Source organism: Erpetoichthys calabaricus, chromosome 7, assembly GCF_900747795.2.
Source record: "Erpetoichthys calabaricus chromosome 7, fErpCal1.3, whole genome shotgun sequence".
Classification (NCBI taxonomy): Eukaryota; Metazoa; Chordata; class Cladistia; order Polypteriformes; family Polypteridae; genus Erpetoichthys; species Erpetoichthys calabaricus.
This window is the reverse complement of record NC_041400.2, coordinates 115,157,542-115,172,771: the sequence shown is the minus strand read 5'-3', so window position 1 is coordinate 115,172,771 and position 15,230 is coordinate 115,157,542. Positions and strand designations below refer to the sequence as shown.

The 15,230-nt window shown below is 36.6% G+C and overlaps 1 protein-coding gene across 3 annotated transcripts in view; it reads left to right on the top strand.

The window, feature by feature from the left end:
• LOC114654627 (aminopeptidase Q-like) overlaps positions 1-15,230 on the top strand; it is a 93,760-nt gene that overhangs the window by 20,417 nt on the left and 58,113 nt on the right. For 2 of the 3 annotated variants that reach the window (XM_051929418.1, XM_051929420.1), the window contains 4 exons: positions 2,026-2,152; positions 3,726-3,880; positions 7,837-7,950; positions 9,088-9,231. In XM_051929418.1, coding sequence (XP_051785378.1) covers positions 2,026-2,152; positions 3,726-3,880; positions 7,837-7,950; positions 9,088-9,231 — 540 coding nt within the window. The remainder of the gene's footprint in view (positions 1-2,025; positions 2,153-3,725; positions 3,881-7,836; positions 7,951-9,087; positions 9,232-15,230) is intronic. The other variant, XM_051929419.1, reaches the window with a different exon arrangement.

Genomic DNA, 15,230 nt, shown 5'->3' with positions numbered 1-15,230 from the left:
ACTTCTACAGGTGGAGAGTGAAGTCCATCCTCACTGGCTGTGTCACATCCTGGTATAGCACCTGCTTGTGTAAAGATCAAAATGTGATGTAGAGTGTGGTGAAGGTGCCACATAATTTTAATGGTACCAAGCAGCCTTCAGTTCAGGACATATACAACACTCACTGAATGAGAAAGGCAAAGAGCATAATGAAAGACTTGAGCCATCCTGCAAAACTTAATTTCCCAATCCTTCCTTTTAGTGAACAGTACATGGCTATCTGTACTTGCACCCATAGATTCAGGGACAGTTTCAACCCACAGGCATTAAGGCTTCAGAATAGTCAATTATAAGAATTTGTATATTGTGACTTAACAAAATGTATATAACTATATAATACTAGCAAACACATATTGTAAATATACAGTATATAATAAAACTCTAATGTACGTTTGTCTGTCTGGTCCCCCCAAGCAATGATTGTTCAATTTGGCTGTGGATGCTCAGTCAAACAAGACTGGGCAAGGAATGGTGACAAACACAAAGATACAAACAAAAGGCATAGAAAGAAGTCTGACAGTCACCTTCAAACATGGGAAGTATTCACAAAATTACAAATGATATTTTCACAGCAGGTAATGGGGGCCCATTGGTGGTAGTCAAAAAGTGGATAGGAGGTGAGCAAAGTGCCTATAAATGACAGAGTCTGAAAACCAGACTGGGCAAGAGAGGTTGACACACATGCGGATACCGAATAAATGCTAAGGAAGAATGCTGAGGGTACATGTAAAGCAAGAGGTATCAAATATTTTTAAATTTATACTTTTACCCATCTTCAACAGGTAAAACAGCAAGTATTGTATAAAGATGTACATATATGTGTATGTATATATATATGCTGCATGTTAAATAAACTTTTTATTTTGTTTTATTTTTGTAAATTGTTCTGCATAGGCATGGAAGTAGAAATTTCATTGTACTTTGTACACATGACAATAAACTCGAACGTGAAGTTATACAGGCAGTTAATCATGGTTGTTGGGAAGGATCCAAGGGCCAAATCAAACAATGTGGTGGCAGGAATTGCAGATCATGCCTATGACCATCCCAGGCCCCATATCAACTCTTTACACAATAGAATACTGCATTATGTCATTGGTATAAGTCCAAATACTGAGAAATTTTGCACTTGGACAAATGTCAGAATTCAGCATGCTGGATTCTCCATTGTCTGAATTTGCACATTCAGACAATGGAGATATTTCTGCTATCAGAACAACTTTCTAGAATGGTTTATCGCTCAGACATTATGCCATATTGTTGAACCCTTCAAATATAAGAGCTTCTTACCAGTTCTGCTTAAGTGGTTGTGCAACAAAATTGCATGTAATATTTCCTGATGGGCCTAATTTGTGCCATTTTTCGAAAAAAGTAACAGTCATGCTTCAATCTCCCAGTGAATGCTTGTGTGTCCTAGCCATTTGTGGCTCAGGATCGGTCTCTGATAGAGCGTGTCTGGAACATATAGGGATACCACCCTTCACTATTAATGAAATTGAAATAACGTTAATGCTCATAGCATATTTGCCTGTAGCCTGCAATACACAACTAATGGGAACATTACTACATCTCCTGAAGCATTCTTATACCATTCAAGTTCTTCTTGTTGCATTTGTTGATGTTTTCAATCTTGCATTGACTTGTTAATATAATTATTAATTTGTCCATGAGCAGTCGTGTTTTATGAGTGCAGACCAGTTATATTTTAATTTCTTAGCTTGAAAATGGAGCTTTTACTGAAAAGCTTTACTTGTATTTTATGATGAGGGAAGAAAGAGGTCTTCCTTCAAGTAAATCTGTCTTAGTGTATTTCCCTTCTGCTTTAGTATGGGTGTTTAGTATGTTCATAAAATGTAAGCTTGCTGCATTTAGTGGAGTAGAAAAAATATTAACAACAAAAACATAGGTAAATGGAAAAATAACAACCTAATATACTGTACTTTTAACCTCCATTAAAATAATTATGTCACCATGATTTTCTCACAGATACGCATTTGGGCTCGAAAAAGTGCTATAGAAAATGGCGAAGCTGATTATGCTTTAAATATCACAGGGGCAATCTTAAGGCATGTAATGGATTATCTCAATGTGAGTTACCCCCTAACAAAAACAGGTGAGTACCTTAGACTTTCATATTCAAATGTGTGTGTATTTTTGTCATTACTTGGTTCATTTTAAGTCTGAAGATTTGTTACCAACCTTTTGACGCTCTTTTTAAAATGATTAAAGTGATATTGCATAGTGTGTATTGGTCTAAAAGCAACATACAGTATTCCTAGAGAAGTAGAATTAGAAGTGTCCATGAAGAAAAATAAGTATTTATTTTAGGGTTAAAAATAGAAATGATAAAACAAATCCAATACAGAAAAAATACCAATAATAAGGTTTCTTGGTTGTTGTTGTTATAGCCAGATATTTATTTTAAGAAGTCATAATTTTACTTATATATTTATTTAAATTACAAGTCTGCGAAATCCAAACATAGTATGCATTGTCTTTTTCAATGCCAAAGCCTTTTTACCATCAAAGTATGGAGGAATCACTTTTATTAAATCAAATAGCTGAGACTGAGGATGACAAAAAGGAGTATGCTCTGCCCAAGGTCAAAACATGGATAGTCAAGAGATCGACTGTCAGCTTTAATGGAGTTTTCAAAATTCGCAATCCAATAATACAACTAAAGTTGAAATCTGTTTATCATTATGTTTCAATCAAATATTAAAATAAACCTCTTCAGCACCCTCGAAAGTTCATTCAAAGGCAAGTTTCTCCAAGCTCAGATTCGACTCAGGATTCTTTTGACTTATTTGTGTCACTTAACAGAGAGATAAATAAATAATAAAAAATAGATGAACAGACATATCTATGCAAATGAAAATAAATAAAAAGCTGTGGATGTAGAGTAAGAAGAATGTGTATCATCAAATGAAATAAAAGGATTAAGTAGTGAGTAAATCTAGTTAATTGACTTGTTTTACTTGTCATGTTAAGAACACTTTTCAATGTTTAATGATACTTGGTCCTCTTATCTATTATTACTAATTGTTAATAGTAGTTGTACAAGTAGTAGTAATATCAGTTAATTTTAGAATTTGTTCCAAATAACAAATAAAGCAATAGTAATTAAAAGTTCCCTTGAAAATACATTTTCTCAAATGTATTTTTAATTTAAACCTATTTAGTTTTACAATTAAACTTTAAAGAAACACTGGTACACTGTCCTGCAGAAATATGATTTCAGAAATAAACACATAGAAATAAAAGGTACTGTGTATATACAGCATATAAAAATGATATTTGCAAAAAAAAGTGTTATTCACATGAGACTGAAATTGGGACCCTTTAAAAATTGTATTTTTTTATATCAATCAGTGGTTAAGACTTGTTATCAAGATAAACATACAGTAAGCATAATATGAATTATATCAAATTACTGCCTAACATGCAGATAAACTTCAGATGCTTCATTGGGAACTGTTTTTGTTTCATTATGTTTACTGTTTAAAAACAAAGCTGTGCAACATATAGTAATTCAAACTTTTCTTACTGCAAATATAAATTTGCTCAAACAAAAAAATGTAAAAGGCAATTAACATGTTATTTTAACTAAGTATGACTAGAAACAAGATATTTTTAATCTTGGTTCATTTAATATTTATTTATTTGTTTGTTTTTGTGGTTCTTAGAGCTTGTTGCAGTTCCCGAATTTCCTGCTAGTGGAATGGAAAATTGGGGACTCATTATTTTTCATGAGGATTCATTGTTGTTCAACTACAGTTCAGATACAAAAGAAAAAAGAAGACTCATTTGTTCAGTCATTACACATGAGATTGGACATCAGGCAGGTTAAAGCAAAAAGTGATAAATGTTTCCATTTTTGGAAGTTTTGTAGGTATTGTTAAATAGCATGAATGGCAGATAATGAAGTGTATGAGCCTAATGTACAGTATAAACTATTTTTACAATAATGTAAGCCTGTATTTGTACTTCTACTAGCAAGCAAAATTATTTAGTCCAGATGCTTTTAATATGTTCTTTCCTGTGTTAATTTGAATGTTTGGCACAATGTGACCTATAATCCTTTAATCCTGCATGGAAAATCAGCTTCAGAAAATGGATAGGTAGGAGTTCTTTCCTTAACAAAGAATTATCATTTTAGTTCTGCTACACATATATTTAGGGTTACATTACAATAAAGTACTCATTATGACAAGTCTGACAATGATATATCCAGAACCTTTTTAGAATACAAACTAGAGTATTCTTGACTTCAGCATCTTCATAAAAGGGTTACTACAAAACAATTGGCTCCATTTTTTGTTAATGTACAAAATGTTTGTGCTAACTTCTCAACCTTTTAGTTTACGTGTTACAAAATACTTAAAACTGCTAAAACATAAAGCTGGCCTGCAGTATCCTTGACATTGCAGATATTTTAAAAGTGCAACAGGTGTAAATTATGCCATTCATATTTATAGGGTGTTGTAGCCTTTATATTGTTTAATCTGCATGTAAGTTATTGATGTAATACAAATTCAGTACAGTATATTGCTTTACCTCTGAAAACATTTGATTAATAGTATTTTTTGTATAATTTAATATCTTACTTGAGTAAAAAAATGTCAATACACCCGCATTTAAAATGATCTCCTTGAAACTATATATATATATATTGTGAGCCACTAGGGGGTGTACCGCCACCCTAACCCAGACACAGACAGGCAGGAGACAAATTTTGCCACACTCCGCATGTTTATTTGCAGTTTTTACCAGTCCACAATACCAGTAAGCACAACGCAAAACACCACTAACACCATTCAGTCCCTTCTGCCGTCAGTCCTTCACCCACCACTCCTCTTCAGGCTTTGTCCTCTCCTCCCGACTCTGGTCACTTATGGAGTGGGGTGGCTCCTTTTTATAAGGTCCATCCAGGTGCCTAACGAGCTTCTTCCAGCCACACTTCCGGGTGTGGCAGAAGTGTGACCAAATAAGGCCCTGGAAAGGTCCATGCGCCCCCTGGCGGAGGCCACGGATTCCAACAGGGTTGAGCCTCCATGCTCATAACCTGTGGCCCCACTGAAAACCAAAGGGGCTGCCCTCTATCGGCCCGTGGAAGAAACTGTCCCGACAATCCTCTTTTCAGTCTACATTTTCAGGTAAAAGGTAACATATATCATGACCAAGAGATAAAAATAAAAACAAAACACAAAAAATATTTTTTAACCTCACTAAATCAATCAAGTTATACAGTATGTTACTAGCAAGGCTCAAGTACCATATGGCCAAGTAGAATCTATTGTCAAAAACAAAGCAGATGGCCAATAAGAAAGTGATGCATAAAGGGAAAAGGAGAACTTGGTGACATGGAAAGCACAAGTCAAAACCAGGAATTGTCAAAAGTCAGGAGCACCTTAACAAAGGGGGAAAACAGATATTTATATTAACAAAGCTCAAAATCAGGTAATTTTAATTGAAATAAGATGCAGCCTCCAGGAGATTTGTCATGTAGTGGGTGCAGCAACGCGCTATCAGTGCATGCTCCAAACCCTGCCAATTAAACAAGTCAATAAGTTATGTAAACTATTAGACAGGAAAGACACATATCAGCTGATGGATATGCTGGAACTGGCTAGCTGTGAGGAAATGACAAGAGCAATGCTGCCAATGTAACAATGTAAGAAAATTGATTTTTAAATGGTTGAAGTGCAACAAAACCAAACAAAAAAGACATTAAAGGACTACCCCATCCAAAAATGCTTTGTATATGTCACTTACTTCATGTAGTTTGTAGTGATGGCCGAGAAAAACTTTTGGTCTGATGTTTTTATGCAGAACGAGAGAAAAAACGTTTATGATATAATAGAATCAAATGATGAGCAGTGTTGTACAAAGGCAAACAATGTGAAAATGTACACAGAAAAAACAGTTCTCACGTTACTCATGTCGCATTATCCACATTCTGTTGTCTAGTCATATGCTCAAAACATGCACATGCATTTTTTTGGAAAAATATTATTAGTAGTTGTTTTCATAAAAATCAGCGGTCATCATAAACAAGAAAGGCATTCCCAAAATACCATGTCTTGACTTGAAGGCAGGATTATTGACCAATGAGGGTGAGAAACAGATCTTTAATTCAAAAAAACAGTATTTTCAGCATATGACTGGATAGTAATGTGAGAATTGTTTTCTTTTTTCCATGGATGTTTTTCCTATTGTTTGCCATTGTATGGTTCTATCAAATCATAAACTTTTTTCTCTCATTCATGAAAACATGAATTTTTTTGGTCATCACTGCTAACTGCATTGGGTAAGTAACATAAGAATTTTTGCCCTTAAATAGTGATTTCATCCACAGGGATCAGGAATTGCTTAAAATAATCCTTATAAAGTTTCTCCACTCTTTTTGAGAGAGCCCTTTCTGAGTCAGCAAATGTTTTGTCTGAACCACTTTGAGGTCACCCAAAGGCCTTTCCTTTGACCTCTACCATAGCTGCTGCCTACTTGGATTGCCAGTACTATCCTGTGAAATTTGGAGAGCTCCCTTCTTACTTTGCTTGAAAGACCTGGTTTTAATCCAATGGTTCCCGTCACTGTTGGTGGCCAGCAAAAGACATTTAAATTGTTGACATGATAAGAACCAACCACTTTCCAGCCATAGCTTCCTGTGGCAGCTTTGAATACAATCTCTTCTTCTTCCACATTTCTGAACACCCTTGAGATAGATGACAATGTCTGCTATGGTTGAGAGTTGAACTCATCCTAAAATCTTTTACACAATGTAGCATTAGAGGTTCTGATCCACCTCTTGAACCCTCAGGTACCACTCCAAACACCAGGTAAAAGTCCAAGACTCTTTTATTTTGAAATAATCACGTGCACAAAGCACCCTCCACTCCACACTACTCATATAAATCAATTCTCCAAATACAAATACCAATCCTCCTCTCCTAGACACTTCGCCACCCTACCTCCCAGCTCAGCTCAATGTCTGGCATTTCCCAGAATCCTTTTATACTCCCTGACCCGGAGGTGTTCCTGTTCCATATCCCACAAGTCCTTATCACTTCCGGGCCAGGGTAAAAAGTCATTTTCTTCAACCCAGAAGCACATTGTTTCTTCCTGTCATGGGTTTATGACGCACTTCCAGGTTATAGGGCATGTAAGAGTCCAAGAGCCTCCCTACAGCGACTCCCGGTGGTCCCCAGGGTATCCAGCAGGGCTGTGCATAAAAACTACAAAGTCCATGAGGCCCTGCTGGAATTCGGGGCCCGTCCATGCTGTCGGGAGAGCTCCTCCTGGCGGCCTGGGGGTGAGGGCCGGAAACTCTCGCCGGCCATCCATCACAACAGACACAGCTAAACAAACTATACCAGTCAGATCAAGATAAATCTAAAAAATACTAGTTGTGAAAAAATGCCAATGTGTCAAGTGATAAGAGTAATGTTTGTTATAAAGTGGCTAATTATGAGGTCTAAAAACAGTCTTTAATGTTTAACTGCCACCATTCTGTGAATATAGACAAGTTATTTTATTTACCTGCACTTTTAATAAAGAGTGATGTAGCATTAAACTTATATTGAGACAGTTTTTCAGTTTTCAGGAGTTAGCAATTACTGTTGACCATTGACCAATGAGGGGGAGAAACATATCTTCAATCCAATTGAATTCAAAAACACAGTATTTTGAGCATATGTGATATAAGTAATGTGAAAACTGTTTTCTATTTTCTATGGATGTTTTTCCTATTGTTTGCCATTGTATGGTTCTAATTACTCTTGCTTATTTTTTTAACAGTGGTTTGGAAATCTAGTTACAATGAACTGGTGGAATCAGTTATGGCTGAAAGAAGGTTTATCTTCCTACATTGAGAACACATTCCCCCCTAAATTGGAGACCGAAATGTTTATGGTAGGGTATATTTAATAATGAAATCAATTTACTTGATCCGTATAATGAATAATAGGTAATTTTATGGAGGTTGTATATAGATTGATAGTACTGATGAAATTGTTGATATTGTATCTTCCTCTCAATACTTGTAACCTGGTTTCTTTTTCTGACTTTTGGTGCCTTCAGCATGGAGCCTTCTCCATGTGATTTTTATGGCTTAGATGATGCCTTCTTTGTAAGCTGAACTAACAGTGAAGATGGGGAAGAAAGATAGATGAGGATAGACTTGTTCATGCTGGGCAGGGAGCCCCTGAAATCAGTTACCATAGTGTGGGGAAAAGCAGAAGTAATCCAGACCTACTGTACAAAAAAAAGTCAGTGCTGGCTTCACTTTCTATGAAGATTCTGGTTCCTTAATGATTTTGGTGTTCTGCAAGTTCATAGTTGGTGGGTGGTAGTGTACTGTTCTGTGTTGTAACATCCTGGGGGAGTAAAACCAGCTTAATGGATGCCAAAAACCTGAGTAGTCTAACCATAAAAGTAAGTTCTTTTACAGTGTTTATGATGGATTCATTGGACACACTGGCAGAAAAGAGGATGATGGCAAAATTAGAGGTCATCACGGTTCATTTCCTTCATTATGTATTGTACTAGAACACCTTTAGTCATCAACTCCTTTCACCATGTTGTTCAAAGAAGCAGTACTGGGGCAGTATTTTTTCCTCAACCATCAAGCTATAGAATACCTTCTTCTATCATGCCAGTTATCACCAGCTATAAAAGACAAATTGGAAAAGGAATGGTATAGCATAATTATTCAATTGTGCATGTAGGTTTGAAACTTAAATTTATCTATGTACGTCTATGTGAGGTTTCTCCTGAGAATTTTATTTTACTATTACAGTTCAAAGATAATGTGATACCATCAAATTAAAATTATAAATTTACATCCAGTGAGGAGTAGATTTTTGTTCCTGGTAGACACTGATGCAAAGACAGACTTTGACTCTTCAAGGCCTAGAATTAAATTTGAGGCTGCGTAGCCAAGTATATTTATTCACTTGCAGAAAATTATACAGTATTAGTTCTCTCTTCTCTATTAATTCAATGTTGTTAATTTAACTTTTGCAAAATTACATCATATTTTCATTTCAGAAGAAATATAATGATATACCGGATACAGTCAGACTGTTTCATTCAGACACTTACCCTTTCTCACATCCTCTTGTTGTTGAAGAAGAAAATTTGAAAACAACAAATGAAATAAATGAGGCTTTTGATTCTGTAACATACCATAAGGTACAGTATGTTTTCAAACTTTATTTTCTTAGTGAATTTAGAGTAAGTAGATATTTAACCATGACACTGAGCAGGCAAAGCTGAAAATAAATGGATGGACAGATAGGGTGTGTATTGGGACAGTGTCACAGTCAACACAAACACAATAGTCAAATAAATTGCAGGCTGCTCAGTTTTTCAATATGTGCAGTTTTGATTCTGTTTCTCTTTTTATTGTCACATCTGGGCCCCAATCCAGTTCCTCTCAGCTAGACCAAAATAAACACACAGAATGCTGAAATATTTGCAAATGAACAGACAAGTCTAAATTACATACACAGATATATTCTTCAAAGTGAAACATTCTGATGTATGGTTATGTCTGCTCATTTTTCTGGTAATTCAATAAGCCTTTTGGCAAGAATTACATAGTAAGACATGGGAACATGCCAAGAGTTGGCATCATTTTCTAGATTACGTTGCTTATTACTCTAAGGGCCGGTTTATACTGTACTTCACATTCCGAACACGTATGCCCACGCATCATGGCTGCCACATGTTCCCAGCGTTCATTTGACATGTCCTCTGAGCATGTCCTCAGAAATTAGCGTGATGTGTGCACAAGTTGCAATGCCAGCAAAAAGTCGGGGGGAGCAGTGTGATCAAGTTGGAACGTGACATCAGAGTCTCTGTTTACTTTCTATATGTGACAGAATCCTGCTATGCGGATCCTACAGGATTGATGTGTGTGCTTCAATGTTTGATGAATGGTTCAATGTAGTGAAGCAAAATGCCGACATACAAATGCATTTATTCAAGTGTTGCATATTCCCCAATGTAATGACATGATACATTTTAAAAGTCTCACATGCCATCTTCTGTACCGCTTTTTTTTTTTTTTTGCATCTTCACAACAGCATCAGAATGTACGGCAGTGTATTTGTGTCACTGAGAAAAAAATTTAGGACACAGTGGAAAGGTCTATTTTGTGATGAAAGTGGAAATTTCGGCTTTAATCTCAAAATGTTCACTTTAACCTCGTAGTTTATTTTATTATTAAGTTATCGTTAATCGCTATGCGCTTCCTCCTGAACTGACAGCAGTAGCAAGCAGCAATAGATTGCCATACAGAACACATTAAATTAATGATATTCTAGCTCTCTGGACATTTAGAATCCTTAGATATATACTTGATATCACTTTTTTCATTTTACAGATAATTTGTTAATTTCATTTAAATAATGAATACTGTTAATAATTACATGTGTTGGGGCAGCACAGTGGCAGAGCGGTAGTGCTGCTGCCTCACCGGGAGTCACATCCCTAGTGTTCCCTGCCTGGAGTTTGCATGTTTTCCTGGTGGGTTTCCACAGTGTGCTCTGGTTTCCTTCCAAAGACATGAAGGTTTGGGAATTTGGTGAAGCTAAAATGACGCTAGTATATGTGTATGCTTGTGTTCAGCTTGCGATGAGCTGATGCCCCGTCCAGGGATTTAGTTTCTGTCTTGTGCCCGATACTTGTTGGAATGGGCGCATCCCTCGATAGATGGATGTAATCATTAAACACCCTTTTTAGAAATATTGTGGCAAGGTCTCCTCAGAATTTAATGGATGTTTCAGGTAATTAACAACACAGCGAAGCCGAACATTTTCTAACCATGAAAATATCTTGCACTCCCATCTAGTGGAATCTTCCAACTAACCAATCATTATCCAACCCACTATATCCTAACTACAGGGTCACGGGGGTCTGCTGGAGCCAATCCCAGCTAACACAGGGCGCAAGGCAGGAAACAAACCCCAGGCAGGGCCCCAGCCCACCACAGTGGAATCTTCCAGATTTACATAAAGACCGTGAGCAAGTATGAACAGTACAATGCTTGCATAGCAGTAGTGTCCGCTAGAGCACACATCACATCTCATGAAGTATAAACCTGTCTGTGGGAGACATACAAGTGAGAATGCCACAGTGTAAAGATGATCATATAGCATTAGCAAATGAAATACAATAACATCTTTGTTGACTTTATTTGAACTCTTCACTGAGTATGTGCACTTGTGTCTGGAGTCTGGGGCACCCCCGTTGCTCACAGCATATAGTACATATTATCAATACATTCATTCATCATCTACTCTCTTTTATTCTCTTATATGCCCAGCCTTTCAAACAACTTTTGATGATTATCCGAACAGAGCCTAATCACAGTGAACCAGTAGTGAAAGAGGAAGCATTGACTCCTTGCAGGATTTGCTTTGAAATTTGATTCTCTGATTGGATGCATTCTATTTAAATTGTGCATGTTCTCTATGCTTGTGGTTTATTTTCAGGGTTCAATTTTCTTTTTTTTTTTTTTTTAATTTTATTTATTAATTTTATTGTAATCATTCCATACAAACAGATCAATTTATACAAAAAAGAATTGAAAACAAATCAAGCCCCACCCTTGAGAAGGAGAGCATGGCCAAAGGAGAATTGCTTAGGGCTTTTTAATAGGGCACAAATAAACAAAAGAAAGGAAAAAATATATACAGTAATCCCTCGCTATATCGCGCTTCGCCTTTCGCGGCTTCACTCCATCGCAGATTTTATTTGTAAGCATATTTAAATATATATCGCGGATTTTTCGCTGCTTCGCGGGTTTCTCTTGAGCTGACTTTCTCTGATCCTGACGTAGGGGGATTGAGCAGGGGGGCTGTTCGCACACCAAGACGATACTGACGCTCGTCTAAAAATGCTGAAAGATTATCTTCACGTTGCTATCTTTTGTGCAGCTGCTTCCTGAAACGGCATGCTGCACGGTGCTTCACATACTTAAAAGCTCGAAGGGCACGTATTGATTTTTGCTTGCTTGTTTTTCTCTGTCTCTTTCTCTTTTTCTGTGCTCTTCATGGAGGGGGTGTGAGCTGCCGCCTTCAACAGCTTTGTGCATACTTGAAAGCCAAACAGCCCTATTGATTTTCCTCTGCCTTTATGACAATCTCTGCTCCTGACTCCTTTGAAGAGGAAGATATGTTTGCATTCTTTTAATTGTGAGACGGAACTGTCATCTCTGTCTTGTCATGGAGCACAGTTTAAACTTTTGAAAAAGAGACAAATGTTTGTTTGCAGTGTTTGAATAACGTTCATGTCTCTCTACAACCTCCTGTGTTTCTGCGCAAATCTGTGACCCAAGCATGACAATATAAAAATAACCATATAAACATATGGTTTCTACTTCGCGGATTTTCTTATTTCGCGGGTGGCTCTGGAACGCAACCCCCGCGATGGAGGAGGGATTACTGTATAGGTAAATAAAAAATGGAGAAGGGAAAGAAATGCGGAAATAATTATTTCTTCTTATTCTAAAATATTATTGATTAGATCCTGCCAGGTTTTGAAAAAATTCTGTTCTGGTCCTCTAACTGAGAATTTGATTTTTTCCAAATTCAAATTATATAAAACATCGGTTTCCCACTGACTTATCAGAGGAGAGTTAGGATTCTTCCAATTTAACAAAATAAGTCTGCGTGCCAAAAGTGTAGTGAATGCAATCACCGTTTGCTTGTCCTTCTCCACTTCAAGTCCGTCTGGAAGAACACCGAACACAGCTGTTAATGGGTTAGGAGGGATTGTGACACCAAGGCTGTCTGAAAAGCACTTAAAAATTATGGTCCAAAATGATGTTAATTTGGTGCAGGCCCAAAACATGCGACCCAGTGAGGCAGGAGCTTGGTTGCAGCGTTCGCAGGTTGGATCTTGCCCTGGAAACATTTTGGACAGTTTTAAGCGAGACAGATGATCTCGATATATCATTTTTAGTTGAATAATTCTATGCTTTGTGCATATGGAGCTCGAGTGAATTCTCTGCAATACTACCTTCCACTCCTTTTCTGATATATTGATTAAGAGATCTTTTTCCCAATGTCCTCTTGGCTCTTTGAAAGGAAGGGATTCTAATAAGATTTTATATAATGCGGAAATGGTGTCTAATTCCTCAAAATTGAGCAGTATTTTTTCCAGCATGGTGGAGGGTACGAGATGAGGAAAATCGGGCAGTTTCTGTTTAACAAAGTTTCTAGTTTGAAGATAGTGAAAGAAATATGTAGCTGGGAGGTTGAATTTGGAACGTAATTGTTCAAATGATGCAATGATATTGTCTATATAAAGATCTCTGACCAATTTTATCCCAAATCTTTTCCAGGTATTAAAAACTGGATATGTTTGTGAGGGTTGAAAGAGGTGGTTCTCTTGCAGAGGTGCCACAGATAAAAGATTTCCCATCTTAAAATGCTTTCTAAGTTGGTTCCATATTCTGAGTGAGTAAAGCACAATTGGGTTATTTGTATATTTGCGATAACTTGCATTTATTGGGGCGCAGAGCAGGGAGTATAAAGAAAGTACTACAGGATTTTAATTCTATTGTTGGCCAAGCCTGTGTATGTTCATTTTTTGTGTCCAGGTTTTTATGGCTTGTATGTTTGCTGCCAAGTAATAAAACTGGAAATTAGGTAAAGCCATACCACCTTCTGCCTGAGGTCTTTGTAGGGTCGACTCTTCGGATACGTGAGTGTTTTGAGTTCCAAATAAATTAGGTTATGGTTGAATCTAATTGCTTAAAAAACGATTTATTTATATATATTGGAATGTTTTGAAATAAAAAAAGAAGTTTAGGAAGGATATTCATCTTAACAACGTTAATTCTTCTGGCTAGAGTGAGATGAAGGGTTGACCATCCATGCAAGTCTTGCTTAATTTTTTCCATACAGACGGCAAAATTTTGTTGATAAAGAACTTTATGTTTACTTGTGATATTTACCCCAAGGTATTTAAACTGATCTGCTATGGTAAAAGGTATCGTGTCCAATCTAATATTATATGCTTGTGAATTTACTGGAAGGAGTATACTTTTATTCAGATTAATTCTAAGACCAGATATCTTTTGAAATTCTGTGAGTGCTGTTAAAACTGCAGGCACAGTATTTTCTGGGTCTGATATATATAAAACCATATCATCTGCATTTAGAGAAACTTTCTGTTCCAGGCCTTCTCTGATAATCCCCTTTATCTGATAAGAATTTCAACAGTGAACTGCCAGTGGTTCAATGGCGATTGCAAACAGCAGTGGTGACAAGGGGCATCCTTGTCTGGTGCCACGTTCTAGCTTAAAGTAGTCTGAACAAATGTTGTTAATACAAACTGAAGCTTCTGGATTGGTATACAGTAGTTTGATCCATGCACAAATATTCGGGCCAAACCCAAATTTCTCCAATGCAGTGAAAAGGTAGTTCCATTCAATCATATCAAATGCGTTTTCTGCGTCTAATGATAGTAATATCTCTGGGGTGTTTGACTTTGCTGGTGAATATATTACATTAAACAGGCGTTGGAGATTGGAAGATAAGTATCGGCCTTTAATAAATCCAGATTGATCCTGTGATATTACTGAGGGCAGCACTTTCTCCATCCTTCTAGCTATAATTTTTGAGAGTATCTTAACATCATTATTCAGGAGTGAAATTGGTCTGTATGATGCACATTGTAACAAGTCCTTATTTTGTTTAGGAAAGACAGTGATTAATGCTTGACAATAAGTTTGAGGTAGAATTTGATTGTCTCTAGCTTCTGTAAATATTGCCAATAAGAGGGGAGCTAGCTGAGTGGAGAATTTCTTATAAAATTCTACGGGGTAACCATCAGGGCCTGCTGATTTCCCTCTTTGAAGTGACTTTATAGCATCTAGTAATTCTGATAGGGTCAGAGGTTTATCCAGTTCCTCAGCACTTAAAGCATCTATTTGTGGTGTCTGTAATGTATCCAGAAATGCATTAGATTGTGTGTTGTCTTCTTTGAACTCAGTAGAATATAAGGATTTATAATAATCTCTAAATGTGTGCATTATATTTTTATGGTCAATGATTTCTTCTCCATTCGTGTTGGTGATTACTGGGTTTGCATTACAAACTTCTTGTTTGTAAATTTGTTGAGCTAAAAGCTTATTAGCTTTTTCTCCGTGTTCATAGTAATAATGTCTTGACTTATAA